Here is an 18,563-nt window from a genome sequence, read left to right as displayed (position 1 = left end):
GTGTCTTTTTTCAACCTTTGTAACGTCATTTACTTTTTTTATGCTATTAAAGTAATTTTAGTACCTTTTTTTTTGTAACCGATAGAGATTTATTTTTTAACTCATTTTTGCATACATAATATTTGGGTTTTCTTATAATTATTGTGTTTTGTTAGAGTGACAAAGATTAAATTTTTTTTTTTTATCACATAGAGCAACCTAGAGGGTACAGTTTTACATGCTGATTTTGCTGTTGAATTTGTTTCAGATTTTATTGAAAATTTAAAGAGTATTCCAATAGGGGGATAAGATTGGGCACCATTTATCAGTGCGACACTGGCTACATATCTGTGAAATATTATTTATTATTTACCCCATTATTGTACCACCCTATTATGCCCTGATGTACTCCGCACAGATTACATATGCTCCCATATTATAAACTGAAATACCCGCAAACCCCCCAAAAAAACGACTACGAAGCAAAATCTGCGCTCCAAAAGCCAAATGGCGCTCCCTCCCTTCTGAACCCTACAGTGTGCCCAAACACCGGTTCACGTCCACATATATGGTGTCGCCATACCCAAGAGAACCCGCTTAACACTTTTGTCTTTGGCTGGCACAAACTGGGCACAACATATTGTGCACTAAAATGGCATATCAGCGGAAAATTGAAATTTTCACTTTGCACCATACGGTGCGCATTAACCCTAACTAACCTGTAGGGGAAAATAATAGTTACTGACATTCCTCCTCAGCACTCCCTTCGGGATTCTAGTCCTCTTGGGACAAACCCCATCTTTCTCCAACTAGTTCATACATTACCTGCAGTACAAACAGCACTTCCCAGCCGTGACCTCTCCTCCTGCAGTTGGCTTTAGATATGACTAGTTTAACCCTGCCTTTTAAACACCTCTGCAGAACCTTCTAGCTTTACACCCTCACCCTCATTGAGAATATCAACACATAGGGGGGAATTTAACAAGCGATTTGCAACAGTTTTATAGTGTAAAAAATGTTGGTGCACCATAAGTTTGTGCTAAAATTTGCTTCTTTTTTTGCCACTCGCCAGTTCTCAAAAGTGGGGTTAACTAAAGAGGCATGGCCAACAACTTTCCAACAGATTTATTATTACTAGACAGAAAATGGCGTACATGTTTTCATAGCAGGTGTAGATTTTTTTTCTTTCTTTAGGACAGTGCAACATGCGCCAAACTTATTAATAAGTGTGCACTCTTTTATCAATCTGGCACATTTTATTCTAACAAGCTTAAGTTTTAGGGTACCCATACACGTAGGGGATGTGTTGCAGATTTTTTGTCTGATTTGGGGGTCGAAAAATCCGCAGGAGAAGGTTGGTGCAGGAAAGTGGATAATATTTAACAAATCACATCCATATATACTGCTGGGCGATTTCAGCACAGAAATCAGATCATGCATGCTCATTCTGTTATGAATGTTCACCGTGAATTTCACCATTTTTAACGTAGAAGGGGTGAAATCCGCAGTAAACCCACAGCCAAATCTGCATGTAACACATTTTCTGCGGATACGCTGCGGATTCGTGGGGAAAGTCTGCAACAAATCCGATGCATGTGTGGTACCCTAAGACTGGGGTATAAAAAAAAAACACCAGTCTAAAACAATCTCCCCATAGTGTTGCATGTACTACAACATTTATGCTCTAGATATAAAACAAGATAATGAATTTTCTCCTGAGCCATTGGATGACAATGAAGTGGATTAAGGGCCCTTTTACACTGGCCAATTATCGGGCAAACCAACATTCACAGAACACTCGTTCCCGATAATTGCCTTGTGTAAACAAACGCTTGTTCATTGGCTGATTGCATCGTTTTAAATGCAGAAACTTTTATTGTTGTCGGCAGGACATCTCCATGTATAAACAGCTGCCGACATGATAAAAATGTATGGGAACGAGCGATCGTCCCCATACTAGCTCCTTGTGACAGGAGCAAACGAGCGCTGATCAACGTGCAGTCTTGTTGATCGGCGCTCGTTCACACGGCCCACGTTGGGCCATATAATATTACTTTAGTCTGTAAAGTTATGGACATTGGCTTGTGATCAGATATGGCTTATATCATCATGTCAAATGTCTGGCATGAATTTGTGATATGGTTAGACATGACTATACCAGGCTTCTATAAAATAGCTTTCACAGGTATATGGTGAACACAAAACCTACATTTTTTTCATTTTATACTATTGCCAATAATGTACATTTTCTTCATCCAGTTAGAAACCAAAGGCAAGCAGACATTTCATTAATGTTAATTAAAGGTAGGTTATTCGAGTGTTCTAAAGTCCCTGTCAGAGTTTTTATATTGCACCTTGAAGTGAACACAGTGTTACTTGGATACGGATGAAATGTTAGTCAGGAATGAATGTAATGGGAAAACGACAAAATAAAGTGTTCTCCTTCACAGTTCTGGTCTTAGAGTACATGGCAGCTGTGCTTTATTATCAAACGAGAACAACACTGGCATTGAGCTGCCATAAGAATAATTCTCACCTCTATGGCCACACTTATATCAGGAGAACACAATTCCCAAGGACGAAGTCCATTCAGAACCTTCAGGAAGGAGCTGGGTCGTATTCTGATAAACTGCTTTTCCTCCAGCTTTTCCAGCTTTTCTAAAATCTTGTGTATTTTCTGGTTGTTCTTCAGAATAGGAGGAATTCTGGAAAGCAGCATTATAAACCTGGAACAGTAAAGATGAATTTGTAGAAGTGGCCAAGTTGTGTTATTTTAAACAGAAATGACATTTTTTAGAGAATAAAGCACAGACATTAGACAATTGCATATACATTATTGATAAGGCTGAATACATTGACGACATCTATAAAGGATTACTAGTGCTACTATTCCTTTCAAGAAAGCCAGGCAAGTCTTATTTATATTCACTGTAAGGACTGGCTATAACCAATTACTGTATAGAGCGGGGAGTTCTGGGGCTGTAGCTGCCGTCTGTATGAGGAAAAAAATAAAGTAACGCAAATTAACAGAAAAAATACAATATACAGTGTTAGATGATGAAGTTAATAAAGAATTAGAATAACTTTTAAAGTCTCAATAAAGGGGTCGTTCCAAGATTAAATATTATATTTCACTGTTAAAATCAGACTAAATCTAAACATTTTTCAATTGGAATTATTAAAAAAATAAAATAAAATGCTCCTGTATGGTGGCGGACTAATTTTTGTTACTGTGCAGGTTAGTGAAGAAGAAACAGAGGGTGCGCAACAGCACGGCAAATCTCTGCAGAGAAGCAGCTTCTAGTGCGCCGATTCTTAAAGGGGCTAGCGGACACCTACATGATTTGTAAATACTAGTCCACTGATGTTTTTTCGTGTAAATTAAGTAATTTTGTACCGGAATTCTGATGTCTCACATACTCAATCATCCACTGTTGGTTGTGTTTTTTTTCTTCTCATGGGTTTTTAAGGGCAGGATTTGTAGTTTCGGGAAACAATCGATCCATTCCTTCTCTGTGAATAACAACTCCCAATCTGCCACATTCCACTACAAGTATGTCCTCAGTCTGCACATTCCTGATGTGGATTACTTCTCTTCTCATTTTTTTAGAATGGTAACACAATACACTACAAGGCTCAGTAGTGTGTGTTGGAAGGCAGACAAGGTCGGCAGTTACGGTCTGTACATGCACTGTCATCGGCACATGCCCAGATAAGAAAGGAGTGCAGATAGACCCATGGACAAAATGGTCACGTGATCTCATTTTTATGACCTGTGATAGACGAAACGCCTCATTATTATTACTGGGGACAGATTGTTTACATGCGTAGCATGGACATTGAGTGCCTTATTGTCATATTTTATATTAACCCCTTAGTGACCACTAATACGCCTTTTTACGTCCGTCACTAATGGGCTTTAGGCTAGGCTGACGCCTTTTCACGTCAGCCTAGTCTAAGTCCTGCACGGGTCTCCCGTGCAGGCAGGAGCCGGGGCTCTGCTGTCTGATGACAGCTGAGCTCCTGCTCCAACGCCCGCGATCGAAGTTTACTTCGATCAAAGGCCGTTTAACCCGTTAAATGCCGCCGTCAATAGCGACCGCGGCATTTAACTTTGTTTACAGAGGGAGTGCGCTCCCTCTGTCACCCATCGGCGGCCCGCGAATGCAATCGCGGGTCTCCGATGGGGTGTCATGGCAGCCGGGGGCTTGATAAAAGCCTCCAGGTCTGCCCTGGACATATGCCTGTTAGGACGCGCAGGCAATAATGCTCTGGTATACGAAGTATACCAGAGCATTATAGCAGCGATCGGAATATCGCACAGTAAAGTCCCCTAGTGGGACTAATAAAATAAGTCATCAAAGTGAAATAAAGATTATTAATAAAAAGTACAGTAAAAAAATAAATAAAACCATTTTTTTTCCATAAAAAGTGGTTTTATTTAGTAAAAGTGTAAAAAAAAAAAAAAGTACACATATGTGGTATCGCCGCGACCGTAATGACTCCATTAATAAAGTTAATATGTCATTTAAACCGCAAAGTGAACACCGTAAAAAAAAAACGCAAAAAACCATGGCGAAATTGCAATTTTTTTCCATTGCCCCCCAAAAAAGTCATAATAAAAATGAATCAATAAGTCCCACGCGCTCCAAAACAGTACCATTCAAAACTACGTCTCGTCCCGCAGAAAACAAGCCCAAAAAAATCACTACATTGATGGAAAAATAAAAAAATTACGGCTCTTGGAAAGCGACGATGCAAAAACAAATAATTTTAGTTCAAAAGTGTTTTTATTGTGCAAAAGTCGTAAAACATAAAAAAACCTCTACATATGTGGTATCGCCGTAATCGTACCGACCCATAGAATAAAGTTAACATGTTATTTACGTCGCACAGTGAACGGCGTCAATTTAAAAACGCATAGAACAATGGCGGAATTTCAGGTTTTTTTTTATAATCCCCCCCAAAAAGGTTAATAAAAGTTAATATAAAAATTATATGCACCCAAAAATGCTGCTATTAAAAAGTACAACTAATCCCGCAAAAAACAAGTCCTCATACAGCTATGTAGACGAAAAAATAAAAACGTTATAGCTCTTTGAATGCGACTATAGAAAAACAAATAAATTAGCTTGGTCATTAGGGCCTAAAATGGGCTGGTCACTAAGGGGTTAAGCAACAAATGTTAAAAAGTGGCAAACCGCTTTAATAAGTGGCCTGTACAATAACTCTGTGTACAAGAGGATCCGGGCGGCGGGGCAGAGATTCTGGGCATGTGTGTCCACTGGCACAAGACAAATTAGGTGATTTTTATTTATTTTTTAAATTATTCTATTAGAAAAATTGTTATGTTTTGTGTGATCTAACAGAGAAACTTAGTATTTAATCATGAGAAAAAGTCATTTTTAATGGATAACTTTCAGAAGTCTTACATAAAAAGCCCTTGTGTATATAAAAATAAGATATATATGTTTTTAGTATCGTGCCATGCAATATATATCTCAGCATACCCGGAAATGCTCCTGTTAGCTGTTGAATCTACCAGCAAATGCTTTCTATACCTCTCTACAAAGACCAGAAAGGTCCAAAAGGATTAAAAAATGAAGCCATTTTTTTAAAGGGTGTACATTTCAATATGTATTTATTTTTTGTGCTCCATTAAAGAAACCAAATGTACCTCAAATAAAGCTTGAATGAATAGAAACGTCTACAGCCATTGTCTGAAAACCTGCCCTGATCATATACACCTGATATAGGTGCAGGGCACTTTAAGGCTAAGTTCACAGGTAGCGTAAATACTGCTGAATTTTCATTCGTCATTTCTTTGCGAAATTACGCAGAATTTTCGCAAAATAAATCAACATGCTGCAGATTGAGAATCCGCACCACAGGTCAGTTTCAGCATGTCTTCCGGACTGAAATTCTGCAGTATGCATGCTACATGTGAACCTAGCCTAAGGGCAAAGCCCCACGTGGCGGAATTTCTCTGGAAGATTCTGTGCGGCATTGATGCGGACAGTTGCGGAAGAAATACGCCACGTGGGGCCATGCCCTAAGTGTATCAGAGTTCTTTCTTGAGAATTGCCCTTGTGTCAGATCAGGACATATTTTTTAGACTCTGAAAGTAAAGAAGAATGTTTCCATTCACTAACAGCAAGCAGAGATCTTGAAAGTAATGCAGAACTAAAATACAAAGCACATTAGAGAATTGAACAGGATTTCATTATACAATGAATAGACGTTATTTTATTGTTTAATTCCTGACATTTAGCCACACTTTAGTAAGAATCTTTACTAAGACCTTTTTCGCCTATATGAATTAGTTAGGTACGATTGGTTCATGTAACCATAGTATGTACACCGAATGTCAAGTTCACGTTGTTCAGCATTTACTGAACTTGTTTGTTTGTTTTGAACCTTGTGATTTTATATCAATAAAAAGAAAATTTGAAACAAAAAAATAGAAGTTATTTACAATTGCAGAACCCTTTTTGCTTTGAAAACGAAACAAATTTTTTTCTAAAACGAATAAGAATTATGAACTAGTCAGGGGGGTGGGAGGGGCGAAGAAGAGATATTTCTGTGCTGATGTCTATATTTGTGTACTAGCTATTCTACTTTTACTCAGCGTTACCTTGTTAAATTTATACACCTAGGTATAAGGTGCGAATAAATGTTACAGATTCTTGACTTACCAGTTCTTACTGTCTGTGTAGTCTTTTTCAACTTTGACATGGTGATAAGCTTTTCGCATCTTCTCCAGATCTTGATGAAAGCTAGTAATGGTATTTAAGGATCGATATTTTTGGGTGTTGAATTCTTGACGTCTCCTAACAAAAAATGGACAGTGTTACAAAAAAAGGCGGAAGAGATAAAACACGCTGTTTAAAAGTCATGCAAAGTAACAGTAGTCATTTCTTAGGTTCACACACATAGTTTTGATGCAATTTTATGGCAGTTTTTTGGAGCCAAACACACAGCTGGACACAAAAGAAAGGAGATACATCCGTCTTTTCTTTATACCTTTCCTTCCTTTTGAATCCACTTCTGGCTTTGACTCAAAAAACTGAGCAAAAAACTGTCACAAAAACGGCATCAAAACGGTTAGTGTGATCCTGGCCTATTGGCTGTAAGTTTGCACTTGCCTTTCTATAGCCTCCACTTTATCATGTAAGTAGACATCCGCTTCATCCGCCTTGTCAAAGAACTTTTCCCTCATCTCACAGAACGGATTGCTTTTCTTCTTTATGACGAGGTTTGTAGGAGACAGTCGAGGGACAGGGGAACTGCCATGTCAAGATATCAGTCATACAACATGATAAACAATCAGCCTAAATGCCACAAAATGTACTGGAGTTCATTCGATATATAAAACATAGACTTTCTGAATTAAAGTTTCATTAGGCCATAGCCAGCAGACACTCAGGGGAGATTTATTTCATATGCTAGCCTTAATATAAATATGGCTGAAGTAAGGTGCTCCTCTTATTAAATTAGGCGCATCTTTGGCTGTCCGTGCACCAGAATTGGAAATCTATGCCAGCCACGAGCTGGTGTAAATTTCCACTATAATTTCTGCCAGTTTCTGGCGTAAACTATAATAAATTTGTCAGGCAGTGACAGGCCACACCCCTTCCACTAAGCTCTGCCCACTTTAGAAAAGTGCCGTGGGCGGCATTAATGCATCACAAGTCTCACATTTTTTTTGTGCAGATTGCGACTTTTGATACTTTTGTGAATTTATTAACTTTTCTACGCCAGAAAACTGTAAAAGTAGCAAACGGCACAAAGGTCGCAATTTGCGGGAACAATTGTGAGTTTTGTACCGTTTCCGCTGCTCACTGCACTTTTCTAAAAAAGTGGGTGAAGATTAGCAGAAAGGGGCCCCACATAGTTGCTTTAGTTTATGCCAGAAACTAGCTGGCGTAGATTTCACTCTATGGCACACGAACAGACAGAAATGTGCCAAGTTTATTAGGAGGCACATTTCACTTAGACTCAAGGAATGTGTAATATGCAACTTCAAAAAGCACCCCAGTGAAATCCCCCCATCCCCTCTGTTTGAAAAGGTGACTAAGTGAAGGTTAGAGAGGATTATTCCATTACCGGCACTTTATTTTTACAGGTAGACACTCTGGGCCGTCATTGGGTACACTACCTGCACTCTGACCATTTAAATCCTACAGTGTCTGCTGTAGAGAACCGGAGGTTAGTTTCTCAATGCAAGTCTATGAGACTCACATTGAGGCTTTCATAGGCTTGAATTGGGAGACTGACTTCTGGCCCCTAAAGCAGGCGCTGTATGTTGGAGGGAGCCAGAGTGGTGATTATGTGACCCAACGGAGGACCGAAATGGTATGGCTAACAGTAAACTAAAGTGCCCGGTAAGGAAATAAACCTCACTACCTGACACTTATCACAATTTTAGAATGGACGGTATTTTTTTTTCTTCTTTAACCCCTTCACGACTGCCATACGGCTATATACGTTCCAACTGCCGATGCCCCGTGCAGTTGTCACGTATATAGACATTGACAGCCTGGAACGGGTTTAATGAGTGCAGTGCTGCTTCAGTGTGAGCAGCGCTGCAATCTCATGTCGGCCGGGGCTTTGAGAGCCCCGGAATACACCCCCCTTTGTAGATAGCGCCACCCACAAATCCCACAAAACCCTCTGTAGATAGTGCCACCTAAGCTCCCTCCAGGATCGGAAACCCCGGCCAGCGCTCTGGCCGAGGATTCCCATCCTAGAGCAAGCCCATGCCGTCTCTCCATCCCCGAAGTAGATAGTGCCACCTCCCATGCAGATAGCAACCGCCCCCCCTGCTGTAGATAGCATCACACCTCCCACTTTAGATAGTGCCACCTAAACTCCCTCTAGGAGCAGAATCCCTGGTGTCAGATCGCTCTGGCCCGGGATTCCGCTCCTACAGGGAGCCCCTGATGTCTCTGTCCATATATGGACAGTGACGTCAGGGGTTAACTCTAAAAGCGGAATCCCCTGCCAGAGAGCTCCTACAGGGAGCTACAGTGGTGCTATTTACAGGAAGGGGGTGCCATTTACGGGTGGCGGCGCTATATGCACGGGGAATGTTGCTAAATACAGGGGGGATCTTGCGATCTACAATTGGGTGGCGCTATGTACAGGGGGGTGGTGCTATGTACAGGGGGGGTGACACTATATAAAGGGGGTGTGGTGCTATCTACAGAGGGTGCTACATACAGGGGGTGTGGCACTATGGCATTATATTGGCAATACCTACAGGGGACACTGTGGTGCTATCTACATGGGCACTGTGTGTGGCACTATCTACAGGGAGAAATGTCGCACTATGTGGGCACTGTGGCACTATTTACAGTGGGCACTGGCACTATGTGGGCAATGTGTCACTATCCACAGTGGTATTGTGTCACTATCTACATGGGCACTGTGGTGTTTTCAGGGGGTTGGGACAAAAAACCCTAACAATTAAAATGCGTTCATTTTTTTAATGTCCATGAAAAACGGATGGCAAATGGCGGTTAAAAGCGGTCAGACGGACGGAAAATGGATTCAAATTTGAGACACATTGATGCAAATGAAAAACTGACAGTTCATCCGTTGTTGACTGCCATTTTTTTTTACTATCATGTGCATATAGCCCTTTTCACTCTATATACATACATATACATTACAAAAACTTGTAATACATTTTTTGTGATATATCTGCTTACAATAACAATTAAAAACACGGAATTATTTAAACTAATCCAGAAAATGAAAGCCTCATAAGTCTTGTAAAAAAACAAAGTAAAAATAGTTCTCATATTCAAAGCGGTTCCAAAGATATTATTGTTTAAAAAGCACCTATCAGAAATGGAAAATTTGACCTGGACACAGGGGCATCAAAAGGTTATAAGGTGCCTTACGGTTTTAATGGCCCCTGAGGCACCACCTGGTCATGGCTGCAACTACTTCCAGTAATAATTTTTGTAATACATATTACAGACCTTTTTGGTCTGTGTATGATACTTTTGGTGCTCCCGTGATCATCCTCAATCACGGTCTCTCTGGCCTGAGCTGGAGTGATGTCGCTGTAAGAAAAAAAAATAATAACGTTGTACATTTATTATCCCATAACCCCATAATTAATGGTTTTATAGCACAAGTCGCTGACTTTACTTTACTATAAAATTAAATCTTTTAAAAGAAAAAAACATTCTTAGAAGAAATTCCACATTGTGTTCCTTGCTGGCTTTATAGAGCTTGCTCTGGTTATTTGCATTCCGGGAAGTTCAATCTTCATATAAACACAGTACAAATATCTATAGTAGGAACAACAAACTGTCCAATTGGATTACAAGAGCTCAGATAGGCTGCTAGAAATGTCTGATGACAAGCTTGTTGACTGTTTCCATTAACAACCACTCGAATTGGGAATACAGCTGTGGACATGAATAAAAGCTGTAACTCAGGACCAGTACAAGATAAGTAATGATGTGTACTTACCAATCTACATAACTTATTATTCGGATTACATTTACATACAGTAAAACCTTTGAAAAATGGTCAGTCTAATGAAGGGAGGTCTTCTTAAAGAGGCGGTCTCTTGGAAATGTTTCACTGTATGCTGTAAAGGCTCAAACATGAACAAATGTTCCAAAGGAGAGGAAAATGCATTTAAAGAGGCTCTGTCACCAGATTTTGCAACCCCTATCTGCTATTGCAGCAGATCGGCGCTGCAATGTAGATTACAGTAACGTTATTATTTGAAAAAAACGAGCATTTTTGGCCAAGTTATGACCATTTTTGTAGTTATGCAAATGAGGCTTGCAAAAGTCCAAGTGGGTGTGTTTAAAAGTAAAAGTCCAAGTGGGCGTGTATTATGTGCGTGCATCGGGGCGTTTTTAATACTTTTACTAGCTGGGCGTTCTGATGAGAAGTATCATCCACTTCTCTTCAGAACGCCCAGCTTCTGGCAGTGCAGACAGCGTGTTCTCGAGAGATCACGCTGTGACGTCACTCACGGGTCCTGCATCGTGTCAGACGAGCGAGGACACATCGGCACCAGAGGCTACAGTTGATTCTGCAGCAGCATCAGCGTTTGCAGGTAAGTCGATGTAGCTACTTACCTGCAAACGCTGATGCTGCTGCAGAATCGACTGTAGCCTCTGGTGCCGATGTGTCCTCGCTCGTCTGACACGATGCAGGACCTGTGAGTGACGTCACAGCGTGATCTGCCAGAAGCTGGGCGTTCTGAAGAGAAGTGGATGATACTTCTCATCAGAGCGCCCAGCTAGTAAAAGTATTAAAAACGCCCCGATGTACGCACCTAATACACGCCCACTTGGACTTTTACTTTTAAACACACCCACTTGGACTTTTGCAAGCCTCATTTGCATAACTACAAAAATGATCATAACTTGGCCAAAAATGCTCGTTTTTTAAAAATAAAAACGTTACTGTAATCTACATTGCAGCGCCGATCTGCTGCAATAGCAGATAGGGGTTGCAAAATCTGGTGACAGAGCCTCTTTAAGGACGCACTAATTGTTTTCTTCGAATTCAACACATTCTCTCCCGTCACAAGGGATTTAATGCAGTTTACTAGATCTTTACCTTCTTATACTATTCTTCCCTTCCTTCTCTTCATCTAACTCCTTGGTGACATTTTCTGCAATCATCTGCAGTAAAGACTGCATATCTGAAAAGTAATATTTCACAGGCACAGAAGCAATTATGGTAAATAGATTATAGCATAAATCAAAAATACTTTTCTATTGTATCTGTAAACATAACACATACGATTTTCTGCTGGTATTTCACTTATAACAATCATAAATATCAGTTATTATTTATCACAAAAATAAATCAACAACTTAAAATTAACTATCTTCAGATACAGAATTATCAAGTATATGACCCAAAACAAAAGATATACTTGGGCCAAGTACTGTATAATATATGGGAAAGTATAGGTTATTCTGAATTCTAGTTATAGACTGTTTTAGTCATACGCTAGCGTAAAAGGATTTCCAGACTTATCATGAGCCTGAGGGCCCCTGTGTCGAACCTCTTCCACCAACAGACTTGCAACTTACATCCTCTCATATATAAAATAAATAATGACTACAAAAAAATAAATCACTGCAAATACAACCGTAGTGATCTAGGTCAGTGAAAAGATTAACCCCTTAAGGACGCAGCCTAGTTTTGGCCTTAAGGCTCAGAGCCCATTTTTCAAATCTGACATATTTCACTTTATGTGGTAATAACGTCGGAATGCTTAAACCTATCCAAGCGATTCTGAGATTGTTTTCTCGTGACACATTGGGCTTCATGTTCGTGGTAAAATTTGATAGATATATTCAGTGTTTATTGGTGAAAAATGGCAAAATTTTGAGAAAATTTTGAAAAATAGCATTTTTCAGAATTTAAATGCATCTGCTTGTAAAACTGACGGTTATACCACCCAAAATAGTTACTAGTTCACATTTCCCATATGTCTACTTTAGATTGGCACCGTTTTTTGAACATTCTTTTATTTTTCTTGGACGTTACAAGGCTTAGAACAAAAACAGCAATTTCTCATATTTTTAAGAAAATTTCAAAGGCCTTTTTTTTAAGGTACCTGTTCAGTTCTGAAGTGGCTTTGAGGGGCCTATGTATTAGAAACCCCGATAAAACAGCCCATTTTAAAAACTAGACCCCTCAAAGTATTCAAAACAGCATTTAGAAAGTTTTTTTTAACCCTTCAGGCATTTCACAATAATTAAAGCAAAGTGGAGGTGAAATTTGCAAATTTAATTTTTCTTGCTGAATTTCAATTTTATAACAATTTTTTTTTCTGTAACACAGAAGGTTTTACCAGAGAAATACTACTAAATATGTATTGTCCAGATTCTGCAGTTTTTAGAAATGTCCCACATGTGGCTCTAGTGCGCTCGTGGACTAAAACACAAGCCCTCGAAGCAAAGAAGAATCTAGTGCATTTTGAGGCCTCTTTTTTATTAGAATATATTTTAGGCAGCCTGCCAGGTTTGAAGAGGTGTTGAGGTGCCAAAACAGTAGGAATCCCCCAATAGTGACCCCATTTTGGAAACTGCACCCCTCAAGGAATTCATTTATGGTTGTTGTTACCATTTTGACCGCACAGTTTTTTCACAGCACCTATTTGAATTGGGCTGTGAAATTAAAAAAATCAAATTTTTTCCAATAAGATGTCATTTGTGATCAAAATGTCTTATTTTCACAGGGAACAAAATACCCCATTTTGTTGCCCAATTTGTTCTTAGTGCGGCACTACCCCATTTGTGGTGATAAACTGCCGTTTGGGCCCATGGGAGGGCTCAGAAGGAAAGGAGCGCTATGTGTTTGTTGGAGTCCAGATTTTGCTGGATTGGTTTTCGGGTGCCATGTCGCATTTGCAGAGCCCCAGAGGTATCAAAGCAATGGAAACACACCAGAAGTGACCCCATTTTGGAAACTACACCCCTCAAGGAATTAAAATATGGTTGTTGTTACAATTTTGACCGCACAGTTTTTTCACAGCACCTATTTGAATTGGGCTGTGAAATGAAAGAAATGACATTTTTTCCAATAAGATGTACGTTTTTATCAAAATTTCTTATTTTCACAGGGAACAAAATACAACATTTTGTTGCCCAATTTCTCCTGAGTGCAGCAATACCCCATTTGTGGCGATAAACGGCCGTTTGGGCCCATGGGAGGCCTCAGAAGGGAAGGAGCGCTGGGTGTTCTTTGGAGTGCAGATTTTGCTGGATTGGTTTTCGGGTGCCATGTCGCATTTGCAGAACCCCAGAGGTATCAAAGCAATGGAAACCCACCAGAAGTGACCCCACTTTGGAAACTACACACCTCAAGGAATTCATTTATGGGTAATGTGACCATTTAGACACCATAGTTTCTTCACAGAACTTATTTGAATTGGGCTGGGAATTAAAAAAAATATATATTTTTTCCAATAATATGTTGTTTTAGCTCAAAAATTCTTATTTTCACAAGAAATAAAATACTACATTTTGTTGCCCAATTTGTCCTGAGTGCGGCAATACCCCATTTGTGGTGATAAACTGCCGTTTGGGCCCACGGGAGGGCTCAGAAGGAAAGGAGCGCTATTTGTTCTTTAGAGTTCAGATTTTGCTGGATTGGTTTTCAGGTGCCATGTCGCATTTGCAGAGCCCTAGAGGTATCAATGCAATGGAAACCCACCAGAAGTGACCCCATTTTGGAAACTACACCCCTCAAGGAATTCATTTATGGGTGTTGTGACCATTTTGACCACATAGTTTTTTCACAAAACTTATTTGAATTGGGCTGGTAATTAAAACAAAATTAATTTTTTCCAATAATATGTAGTTTTGGCTGAAAATTTCTTATTTTCACAAGAAATAAAATACCCCATTCTGTTGCGCAATTTGTCCTGAGTGCAGCAATACCCCATTTGTGGTGATAAACTGCCGTTTGGGTCCATGGGAGGGCTCAGAACGAAAGGACCACCATTTGGCCTACTGGGGATTTTCTGGTGCGAAGTCATGTATGCAGAAGCCCCTGAGGTACCAGTACAGTCGAAACCCGCAAGAAGTGACCCCGTTTTAAAAACTACACCCTTAAGGCATTCATCTAGAGGTGTAGTGAGCATTTTGACCGGAGACATACACCCCATAAACAGTAATGTTGGTTCTAACGGGTACGGCAATACCCTACATGTGGCTGTTATCAGCTGCCCGGGCACACAGCAGGGCTCAAAAGGGAAAGATGAGGGGGATAAGCTGTGCGGAGTACATCAGGGTAAGTAAAATTGGGGTAAATTATAAACCAAGGGATGTATGATACATTTTAAAACACTCTTTCATACAGAGCTCTGGTTTTTCGGGACACGCGTCACATTGATATATTGTGTCCTCCCATATCCCCCTCTTATAGCAGACTTTGCACCTCTTTTGACTTTTTCCCTTCTTGCCAGTTTGGGGAACTTCTCCTGGAAAGTGTTGCCCTTGTACGATGTGTGTGGCCTCGCTTCCAGAAGTACTGGGTGCCCCCCCTTCCTGGTCCCTAAAGATTAGGTTCTTGATAACCACCTCTTGAAATTCCAGGAAAATTCCCGTCTGGCCTGTACATCGACGTAGCACGTACACATTGTACAAAGCCATCGGTATGATGTGCACGGCCAGCTTCTTATACCACACCGCATGGCGCTGTAGGGCTTCAGGACTTGATTTGAAAAGTCCACCCCTCCCATGTACCTATTGTAGTCCAGGATGCAATCTGGTTTGGGGGTCTCTGTACTGGTACCTCGTACAGCTACATGGGTACTGGTGTGACATCTCTCTTGTCCTTGTACTTGACACACAATATGTTGCTGCTAGAATGTGCCCTGCTCTCACCCCTTCTTGTTTGCCCAAGCAGAGTCTTAGGGAGGCCTCTCAGATTTCTTCTAGCAGTGCCGCATGACTTCTGGAAGCGAGGCAGTTGAAGAGTGGGACGCTGGTATGAAAATTATCCAGGTAGAGGCAGTTGAAGAGTGGGAAGCTGGTATAAAAATTATCCAGGTAGAGGGGGTAACCCTGGTCCAGCAGTGGGTGCACCAAATCCCACACAATTTTTGCATTAACTCCCAGTAAGGGGGGGGGGCATTCTGGGGGCTGAATACTGGTGTCCTTCCCTTTACATATCCTAAATTTGTAGGTATACCCTGATGCACTCTCGCACAGCTTATACATCTTCACGCCATACCTTTCCTTCTTACCCGGCAGGTACTCGCGGAATTGAACCCTCGCTTTAAAATCTACCAAGGACTCATCAATAGAAATACACTTCTCGGGGTGTATGATTGGGAAAACCGGGCACTGAAACGGTCTAATAGGGGTCTCCGTTTATACAAACGGTCAAAACTGGGGTCATCTCGGGGTGGGCACGGCTCATTATCAGTATAATGTAAGAAGCGAAGTATTGCCTAATTTATTAATTTTTTTAGGTTCCAGTTCAGTTCTGAAGTTGCTTTGAGGGACCTATATATTAGAAATCCCTATGAAACACCCCATTTTAGAAACTAGACCCCTCAAAGTATTCACAACAGCATTTAGAAAGTTTATGAACCCTTTAGGTGTTTCACAGGAATTTAGAGCAAAGTAGAGGTGAAATTTACATATTTATTATTTTTTTTTGGTCAGAAAATCCTTTTTCTACCATTTTTTTTTATAACACAAAAGGTTTTATCAGAGAAACGCAACTCAATACTTATTGCCCAGATTCTGCAGTTTTGAGAAATATCCCACATGTGGCCCTAGTGTGGTAATGGACTGAAGCATCGGTCTCCGAAGCAAAGGAGCACCTAGTGGATTTTGAGCCCTCCTATTTATTAGGCACCATGTCCGGTTTGAAGAGGTCTTGTGGTGCCAAAACAGTGGAAAACCCCAAAAAGCGACCCCATTTTGGAAAGTAGACCCCTTGAGGAATTCATTAAAGTTTTCATGGGGTGCATGTGACTTTTTGATCAGTTTTTATTCTATTTTTAAGTGGCGTGGTGACTAAAAAACAGCAATTCTACTATTTTATTCAATTTTTTTACAGCGTTCACTGTGCACTATAAATTACATATTCACTTTATTCTGCGGGGCGATACGATTACGGCGATACCAGGTGTTTTTTATGTCTTATGGCGTTTGCACAATAAAATACGTTTTGTAAACAATCATTCACTTTTTGTGTTACCTTATTCTAAGAGCCAGAACTTTTTTATTTTTCCATCAATAAAGCCGTGCGAGGACTTATTTTTTGCGTAACGAACTGTAGTTTTGATCAGCACAATTTTTAGGTACATGCGACTTTTTGATCTCTTTTTATTCCATTTTTTGGGAGGTGAAGTGACCAAAAAATTGTGATTGAGGTACGGTTTATTATTATTTTCTTTTACGGCGTTCACCGCGCGGGATAAATAACAAAATAATTTTGTAGATCAGGCCGTTACGGACGCGGCGATACCAATTATGTATAGTTTGTTTGTTTATATATTTCTATTAATAATAAACGACTGATAAGGGAAAAGGGGGGATTTTTACTTTTATTACTTTTAAAACTTTTATTTTCTTATTTTTACACATCTTTTTTTTACTTTTTTTTTACTTTATTACTTTGTCCCATTAGGGGACTTGAGGGCAGGAGGCCCTGATCGCTATTCTAATACACTGCACTACATACGTAGTGCAGTGTATTAGAGCTGTCAGCTACTCACTGACAGCAAGCATAGTGGGTCCTGACTTCGTCAGGACCCACTAGGCTTCCGTCGATGGCATAGCCGGACGGCATTGTTTGGTGTCCGGTTGCCATAGTCACCATCGCCAGCCGCTATCGTGTAGCAGGCTGGCGATTGTAGCTTAAACCCTAAAAAGCCATGATCACTATTGAACACAGCTTTTAAGGGGTTAATCAGCGGGGACACAGCGATCGGTCCCCGCTGTAGTAGCTGCGTCAGCTGCTGTATGAGACAGCAGCTGTCACAGCTCCTGCATGTGTCGGGAGGACGGCCGAAATGGCCGTTACTCCCACGACGTAATATTCCGTGGCTGAGCGCAAACGTATTGGTTAGCGCGACGGAATATTACGCCGCTGAGCGCGAAGGGGTTAATGATCACATGAAGTGAAGGGTTTAACTATCTGTACTGAAGAATGCAAGACTTTTCTTCTAGACTTCCACCCTCTACTCCATCTGTGATGCCACAGGCTCATCGCCTCCATGCCACGCCGCATTGATGCAGTAATTCATCTAAAAGGAGCCCTGACCAAGCATTGAGGGCATATACTGTACATACTTTTCAGTAGGCCAACATTTCGGTATTAAAAATCATTTTTGAAATTGGGCTTATATAATCATCTAATTTTCTGAGACACTAAATTTGGGGTTTTCATTAACTGTTAGCCATAATCATCAACATTAAAAGAAGAGAATGCTGGAAATAGATCACTCTGTGTGTAATGAATCTATAGAATATAATGAGTTTTACTTTTTTAATTGAATTACTGAAATCAATTAACTTTTTGATTATATTTTAATTCATTGAGAAGGACTAGTATTTATATATGGAATTGCTTCAAATAATGTGTACTGTAGAATGCAAGAAAAGGAATCTATAGATAATCAGAGCGGTATGAAACAAAAGTTAATGGTGTGCACTTTAACCCATACACAACATAATATTTGTGGCTTTCAAAACCTTTGCAAAAAAAATAAAACAAAATACATTTTGCTACAGTTATAAATATGTGCTCCATGGATTTTTATTAAACAAATACATACTCAGGAGAGTTATGCCTAGGGCGGTACTGTTAGGCTATGTTCACACGGAGTATTTTGGGGGAGGAATATCTGCCTCAAAATTCCGTTTGGAACTTTGAGGCAGATATTCCTCTCCCTGCACGCCGATTTTCGCAGCAATTATCGCGCCGTTTTTCGCCCGCGGCCATTGAGCGCCGCGGGCATAAAACAGCGAAAAATACGCTTGCTCCTGCCTCCCATTGAAGTCAATGGGAGGTCAGAGGCGGAAGCGCCCGAAGATAGGGCATGTCGCTTATTTTTCCCGCGAGGC

General features: G+C 40.4%; 1 protein-coding gene across 1 annotated transcript in view; it reads right to left on the bottom strand.

Annotated features, from left to right (window-relative positions):
• The window catches only part of CCDC60 (coiled-coil domain containing 60), a 315,519-nt gene that overhangs the window by 10,878 nt on the left and 286,078 nt on the right, over positions 1 to 18,563 (bottom strand). The window contains exons 9-13 of the mRNA XM_075835475.1: positions 11,578 to 11,662; positions 9,969 to 10,052; positions 7,125 to 7,265; positions 6,675 to 6,809; positions 2,516 to 2,705 (exon numbers count right to left, since the gene is read on the bottom strand). Coding sequence (XP_075691590.1) covers positions 2,516 to 2,705; positions 6,675 to 6,809; positions 7,125 to 7,265; positions 9,969 to 10,052; positions 11,578 to 11,662 — 635 coding nt within the window. The remainder of the gene's footprint in view (positions 1 to 2,515; positions 2,706 to 6,674; positions 6,810 to 7,124; positions 7,266 to 9,968; positions 10,053 to 11,577; positions 11,663 to 18,563) is intronic.

Source organism: Rhinoderma darwinii, chromosome 1 (genome assembly GCF_050947455.1).
Source record: "Rhinoderma darwinii isolate aRhiDar2 chromosome 1, aRhiDar2.hap1, whole genome shotgun sequence".
Classification (NCBI taxonomy): domain Eukaryota; kingdom Metazoa; phylum Chordata; class Amphibia; order Anura; family Rhinodermatidae; genus Rhinoderma; species Rhinoderma darwinii.
This window is presented reverse-complemented; position numbering and strand designations above follow the sequence as displayed.